General features: G+C 39.1%; 2 protein-coding genes across 4 annotated transcripts in view; both read left to right on the forward strand.

Moving 5' to 3' along the window:
• Positions 1-3,057, forward strand: part of enpp2 (ectonucleotide pyrophosphatase/phosphodiesterase 2) — a gene marked incomplete in the record, with an annotated part of 22,854 nt that extends 19,797 nt beyond the window's left edge. The window contains 2 exon segments of the mRNA XM_014029661.1: positions 1,010-1,163; positions 2,101-3,057. Coding sequence (XP_013885115.1) covers positions 1,010-1,163; positions 2,101-2,271 — 325 coding nt within the window.
• Positions 3,058-6,470: 3,413 nt separating this feature from the next.
• Positions 6,471-7,773, forward strand: part of nod1 (nucleotide-binding oligomerization domain containing 1) — a 10,866-nt gene continuing 9,563 nt past the window's right edge. For all 3 annotated transcript variants that reach the window (XM_014029664.1, XM_014029667.1, XM_014029666.1), the window contains exons 1-2: positions 6,471-6,666; positions 6,755-6,929. In XM_014029664.1, coding sequence (XP_013885118.1) covers positions 6,490-6,666; positions 6,755-6,929 — 352 coding nt within the window. In that variant the 5' untranslated portion in view covers positions 6,471-6,489. The remainder of the gene's footprint in view (positions 6,667-6,754; positions 6,930-7,773) is intronic.

Below are 7,773 nucleotides of genomic sequence, written 5' to 3' on the forward strand. Positions count from 1 at the left end.
AAAATATAAATTAAATATAAATTAAATATTAAATATATAAATTGCAAATTAATGTTGAAATTAAAAAAATGTTTTGCTTCTGAACTTCAGTGTCTGCACATCAGGACTGTGAACTGTTCTCTGTGAGGCATGGACAATGTAAAAATCTAACAAACTAAAATAAACATTCAGTTTATTGTACCTTAATTATTAATGTTCCAAAGCCACAGGGAGCCACAGCAGGAGGATGAAAGAGCCACGTTCGGTTCTAGAGCCGGGGCAGACCTGGGGTTGCAGACCCCTGTCCTATAGGACCRTTCTGTGGGGACATTGTAGCCACCTCAGGCTTCGACCTCTGGGCTATATAGACACCCTCAGTTCACCCATAGATGTACAGAATGAAGTCAATGAGACAAAAGAAAAATGGTTCCAGGAGGTGTGGCTACTTGCAAAGGAAGGAWGTGGCACTAAAGATCCAAACTCCATCAAAACAGTTCAGTTCACTTCACAAATGCTTGATAGGATCTCTGTGTTTTTGTTCCTTTTTGGGGTTTTGTATTATTTCACCTCTGTTAGTCTGTTCCCTGTGCCACTTCCTCTATTTACCCTCAGTCAGCTTCTCAGTATTGTATGACTAAATCAGCCCCTCTTACCTGTCATCACATCCAGTTCAGCTCAGCTGCTCATCATCTTTAGCCCTCGCACTGTTGAACCGGTCCTTCACTGACTTGTTGGATCATATCTGCTGCATGGCACTCTGTCGCTCCCAGTTCTTGTCCTGCTGGATCCCTGGTTTATTAAGTTGTTTGCTGCCAATAAAATCATTTTCCATTAAAAATACTTGAATTTACCTTCATTGTCCCCAGTGTCTGCACCCTGAGTCCAATCTGCTGGCAGTTCTTACAGTGCTTTGGATTTAAGACTGAAGAACATAAAGTAGTTTGTTGAGAGCTTGTCTTTGGAAAACGAATGGATGAGAAAAGCATGTTTCTTTTCCTGTTCACCTCCACTTTTTGGTTTCTTTCTTCAGGTACATGACAGGAGCAGTCCTCATCCCTACACACTTCTTTGTGGTYCTGACCAGCTGTTTGGACTTCACCCAGGCTGCAGACTCATGCAGCAGACCTCTGAACAGCGCTGCTTTTATCCTGCCGCACAGACCCAACAACGACGAGACCTGCAACGTAAGAATCGCTTTACATTTTTATGCTCTAAGATCAATAAGTAACTCAAAGACTGAAGCCTGAAGTTAAATTAGATATAACATGACAATAATACACTCATTAGACTTTTATTTCTTAACAAAGTTTTAGTCAAATTGCTGAAACTACAGTATGTAAAAACTTAGTCCACTTCATGATTCAACAGATGTGATTATTTTTGGCCCTCTTTTTTCATAATGTGAAAATGCTGGCATTTTATAAGATACTGAATCTGATCGTGCCAAATTATAATTTGACTGATATTTGAAGTGTCAAAGATAATTGAGCAGGAAATGAAACTTATTCATGAAATTATGAAATTCAGGAGAAAGTACATGCTGTATTTTGGTCCACGTAACAGTTTTTGGACTAATGTCATGTGCACTGCAATTATGTTTATTTGCACTCAATGGGCCTCATGCAAGAACATGTTCGTATTCTTATCCTAAATTTCTCTTACTTTTGTCCGTACTCGTAAAATACAGTATACGACAGGTCTGGACCACTCCTGAATTTTGTTCGTATCTGAAAAAAATCTTAGAATACGAGAAAATTGGTGAATGCCACAAATTCTCCTAAATCCCTCGTATGCACAACTTAAGAACAAATCTGTGCGTACGAACRGTTCTTGCATGAGGCCCAATGCTTTCATCTGCAAGAACATTTACTTAAGTTTTGTAATTTGGAACAGCTGGTCCGTAGCACCAGTTCTTAGTTTTGTTAAGCTTATTTAATCAACAGTCTCAAACTTTTTATATCCTGATGTTCTATTTCTATACATTTCATATCTTATTTTTTAATCTTGTACTTTTTTATATTTCTTGTTTATGTTCTGTGTTCTGCACCACATCAGACTCCTTGTATGTAAAAATACATGATTAAATGGCTTTCTGATTCTGACCMTGTTTGTGCCTCACAGAGCTCAGAGGACGAGTCCCGCTGGGTGGAGGACCTGATGAGGATGCACACAGCTCGGGTCAGAGACGTCGAGATCCTGACGGGCCTGGACCTGTACCGCAGAACCACCCGGAGCTACGCCGAGATCCTCTCTCTCAAGACATTCATGCACACCTATGAGAGTGAGATCTGAGCCCTGCAGCTCTCATGTTGCTGAGCTTTAAACAGCTGTGGTGGATGGTTGTGGTACCAGGAGGAGATTCAGTTTTCTCCACTATCCGGGCCGGCATCTTCTGCTCTGCAGAACCCAGACTCTTCTACACGGAGCGTTATCATCTGCTTCATCGTGGCCTGAAGGCATACAGGCAATGATGTTATTTCCAGTGTGTGTGTGTGCGGGCTTGTGTGGATGCGTTTGTTGGTCTGAACTGTTAGCAAAATATCTCATGAACCACTGGGCTGGTTTTAGTGAATCTCCAGAATTCTTGGCTGTCCGTCTACAACTGATTCACTTTTGGAGTTAACTCRATTCAAGGTTCTACCTGAGAAAGGTTTGTGCACAAAAAGGTTTTTAATAATTTTAAGAAAACTGGTGCTGTTGTTTAGTAAGGCTTCCATATTTAAAAACATACCTTGTAAAATCAAACCTGTGTTGTTCTACATACTGTACTTGTGAGATCTGYTAATTGTGGGTCAGATCTCAGAGGTTTTAAAACTAGAACGGTTCAGCAGGAATTTACTCAGGTTTGAGTTCACTCATTAAACTTTGTCTATTAAGGAAGATTTGTTTTTCAGGTGGAATGATGATAATGTGTGTACAGGTGTGTGTGTTTGACTGATCAGTGTGCTTTAATTTTACTTTGTGCTCAGTAACAATACGTTTACTGTTATTCAGCTATTTTTCTAAAAATAAGAACAGTGTGATTGACCTATTTATGTTTATGTAAACGTTTTCTAACAATAAAGAGTTTTTAGTAAATGTACTGTTGTGATTGATGATGATGATGAAGGTGTGAAGAGGAGGAGGATGGGAAAGGGTTAGATGAAGGCAGGGGATTTGCTGTGTGCAGCCCTAAATGTTAATTCAATAAGATGGTAAAATACAATCTTTACTCACCTCTTCACCCCTACGTAAGAATGAGATTATGATAAGAAGGGTCCAGTTATTCTCAAACCAAGTACAAGTACTTCAGTTTGGGTACCCACCAATACTGAGTTAGACCTTAAACATTACATTTATTTTTATTTAGAACAAGATCTCTGCATCCTTAAAGGTGCAGTATGTAACTTTTCTAAAAATATATTTTTAACATATTTGTTCACTCTGTCACTATCTCCTGACAGATTGATATTAGACAGGTAAGCTATGGAGGAAAAAGGAGTCCTCTTGCTTTTCCCGGTGGTACTACAGGCTTTAGAAAAATCCAGGCTTACCCAAATATTAACAGCCAATGAAAACAGAAGTTTGTTCGTGAACGAGCTTCTGACGCCCATCCCCCACGTCACTGCCCTACAGCCTCTCTGACTGAATCAAATCAAACATACAGCATGATACATACTGTTGCTACATTTTACAATAAATAAGATTTTCTTTCAACTTGTGTACATTTCTTAAGCATTACAATKACAGTTAATGTAACACATTCAATGGAGTATCAATACCAGTACCCTAGATCAGTGGTTCCCAAACTTTTTRTCTTCTGACCCACAAAATATCCATGGCAAAAACTTGTGACCCCAAATATTACTGGTCTGAGTACATGAACTTCGTTAATAACCCTAAAAACACAGGCTTTTTGACAATCTAAACAGCTTGTACACAAATATAAATACTTATTTTTTACTTATTTTGTGTTTTTGTAATAATTATAGGGAAAATATTACACCAGCAATTATTTTATTACCCTTTAAATTGATTTCTGGTGATTATCCAAGGTGCTTCATGACCCATAAWTGGGTCCCAAGCCCAACTTTGGGAACAAAAGTGCACTGGTTCCMAAACTTTTCAGCTTTTGACCCACAAAATAATAGTAGCAGAGACCTGTGCCCCCAGCTATTTTTGGATGATAAACGACCCCAACTTTGGGAAACACTGCCCCASTAGACTGGTAAGTTCTGAGTATCAAGGCTCGCRTACGAGCCTGTTTGATTTCTGACAAGAACAATATTATCCAAACAATAAAAAAGTCTAACAACACAACCCCTTTAGACTTAAAAATTTTTATACCGCCAGATTTTTTGCTTTCAATTTTCTCACATAGTCGGCCACTGCATTAAAAAAAAAAATTCCAAAACACACTTTGGCATAGGATGGACACACCAGACCCTCAAATCAGAGCAAAGGAATAATGCATTTGTGGGCCTCAAGTGAAGGAGTCTTTGAATTTGGACAGCCTTTGGCGCATTGCAATGTCGTAGGCAGCCAACAAATCCAGCCTTTAAAGGATGCATGCAGCCCTACATTTACTCCTAAATTTGGACACAGCTATAGTCTAGTTTTATTTGTCCACKATGCACGGCAGAATACTGATGCTGAGCATGCACATCAGTAATTGTAAAAGCAATTAATGTTTGCAGGTATTCTGTAGCACAGTCCACACYTTACAGTTTATCTGCWGGATCTGAGCTGATCTGTTTAAAMCGGAGSGCAAACTCCGCCCACCCCGGTCAGCCGCTTCGTCAGCCGAGCTGACTGCGAAAAGGAGCGGAGCTAGTTTCGCTTCCTCCAGCTGGACGTTTCAGCGAGAGGAAACTCGTGACACTGACCTGGAGTTACTTTCATTTATCCATCGAAACCGTRTCTGAAACGGCACGGCATCATTACGATAGTGGTCATCATCATGTGATACGATTTGATATGAAGTAAAGTTAGTTTGAATCGGAGTGACAACAAGCAAASAGCGAGCGGAACCACCACTTCTTCCGGTGTCTGAAACTTGACAAAACTCCCCCAGACCAGACCACACCCTGGAGCGGACACAGGTGTCTCTCAGGTATGTATGAAATGACAGACTGCCTGCAGGAAGTAGTCATGACTCAGTAAAACCGTTTAAAGGTCCAGTATTTAAAGCATGTCGCCCGCAGCCTTCGGGTCAAACCAGGTGATAAAGCTGACAGTGTTGTGGATGACTCACTGACACAGAGGCAGTTCAGGGTCAGTGCTGATGAACAGAGGTGGACCTCTAGTCCTCACTGTGAGACTGACTCCAACATCATTCAGACACTAATGTAGTCTTGTCTGGACCCAAATTGGTTGTTTGGTTTCAGAGCTGTTTTAATAATTTAACATATAGATTTTTTTTTAAAATTGTGAGCATTTTTCTATAACATCTAGGCCTATTCATGCAAATTTATTTTAAAAGGTGCAGATTGTTGCACATTTACTACAATTTATTTTAGGAGGCACAGCTTTTCTAACATTTACAGTAATTCCCACATCTGGCCCACAGAGATTTAACAGGACTAACAACACGAGGAGTGAAGAATAACCTCAGCACCAAAAGTCAGTCATTAGTTTTTGGTAGATTATTTCTTTCTAACGGTGATACCTGGCAATAAATCTTATACCATAGGGAAGCCTGTTAATTTCCCTTTTAAATGATGCCTCATTTTGTAAGGAACATGCATTTGTGGGATGAGCAGTAGTGCTGCACACGTGAAAAAAAGGCCAAATCGTCTCTTCCAAACAGCTTACTTTGCTGTTTCTGTTGACTCTTGTTTTGAACTTCGGGGAACCTAGGTGCTGCCAGTCAGGTGCAGCTGTAAGATTTATTGTTACAACAAAGAAATCATCAACCAAACWCCTTACTTTTCCTTTTGTTYTAACTYTATATAAAATAAAGCTATGGACCTTATTTTAAATGAAGACCCCTGATTAGACTGTGTGTTGTGGATGACTCAGCTACTACATTTAGCACAAYGTCTGTAAAACTKACTGAATTAAAACCATGTTGGTRTTTTAAGCTGGCTGTGGTGGAYATCTGCAATTTGTCTGTTAATCRGTTTTACAGTAGAAATATTATCACTAATAATTTATTCAATACTGTAACGATGATTATTAATTGGTTATGCATTGAGATTGGAAACATTACATTTATTTATTGCACCTACAGTGAAAGAGAAACTTTTTTGGAACTTTCCCTTTGACATGTGTTTTCTTCAAATACAAAAGTAAAAGAAAACAGCTTTTATATTTAAGAAYTGGACACATGATCTGACCTGCTTTCTTCTGAACTTGAGCCAAAGCGAAACTGTAACACATAATTGTGGTCTCCCATAAAAGTAAGAGCGTTCTTCAAGTTTCCACTTCTGGTCTTCTTAACAGAGTAGATGTGATGATTGTACTGATACGGTGGTAAAATGCCACCATTCTTGTCTCCTGTTTGACAGATKTGATTGTTGAACTGTAATAATGGTCCAGATRGAAGAAGCCAACATGTCCTGCCTGAACATCCTGACCCAGCACAGAGAGCTGCTGGTCTCCAGCCTCAGGAGCATTCAGTGTCTCCTGGACAACCTGCTGGCGTGTGGTTTCTTCTGTCAGGAGGACGTTGAGATTGTCCAACGAACCGCCACCAAACCAAGCCAGGTTGGACGTCTTGTTATGTAGTTTTAAATGCAGACATGAACCTTATTCAGCCAATGTCGTTTTTTTTTTTTTTTCTTTCTGCTTTCAGGTGCGCAAAATCCTGGAGTTGGTTCAGTGCAAAGGAGAAGAAGCCTGTGACTATTTGATTTTTATAATTTATAAAGTGCGTGACGCCTATATTGACCTCCAGCCATGGCTTAGAGGGATTGCTTACAGACCAAGCAGCAATGTAGCAGAGATTAAAGTAGTTAACACAGATCCAAGTAAGTATTAAACTCATACAGATGGATATTTCTGGAGTTTTTTTATATATATATACATATATATAATTTACAGATTCCATGTGAGGATGTTTGTGTCACTAAAATGCTTTTTTGAATGGGTAAAAGTTTAAAATAGCTGTTTCTAATTCAGCGTATATTGTACAAACAGGTTCAAATTCTGCTTCTGTTTACAAAGTTTATCTGTGTATCAGGGCCACTGCAGAAGAAAGGAGGAGGATTTTTGTTGTTGTTATTGTTGTTGTTTAAGAAGGGACAGTGCACATTACAGAACATGCCAGAATTAGCCATGAAGGCTAGTTTTTATCTGTAGTCCCTCATCCCAACCAATTTGATTTTTTTCTACTTGTTTAAGCAAGAAAACAGCATTTCASACGTTCAGGYCATCAGGTCAGAGGTTGTTGTTGGTTAATTGTGGTAAACGACAAAAAAATATTGCTTAATATTTTTTCCAGGTGGCACTAATAAGCTTCTGTAATGTCTAGTACAGTTTTCAGACACAAATTGGTAATTGTCATGCAGAATAATCTGCTGTATTATCGTTTCTAATAAACCAGGGGTGCCCAAACATTTYCCCTGAGAGKGCCAAAATTAAAATCAACTTGAGGGCCGCGGGCCAAATGCAATGATATGAGAAATACAAAATACTTCTTAAGTGAAGTTGTTTTATTTTTTATGGTTAAACGAGTAGCTATTGTAGTTGCCTACAATCTTTTGTTTTTTTTTTCAGCCCATGGACATGGTGAAAATTTAATGTATGCTCAGGCAGCAAAGGCTCATGGGACTTTTCATATTTTAAAATTTGAGTATATGGGTTGTTATAACG

Source organism: Austrofundulus limnaeus, unplaced genomic scaffold (genome assembly GCF_001266775.1).
Source record: "Austrofundulus limnaeus strain Quisiro unplaced genomic scaffold, Austrofundulus_limnaeus-1.0 Scaffold937, whole genome shotgun sequence".
NCBI classification, from domain to species: domain Eukaryota; kingdom Metazoa; phylum Chordata; class Actinopteri; order Cyprinodontiformes; family Rivulidae; genus Austrofundulus; species Austrofundulus limnaeus.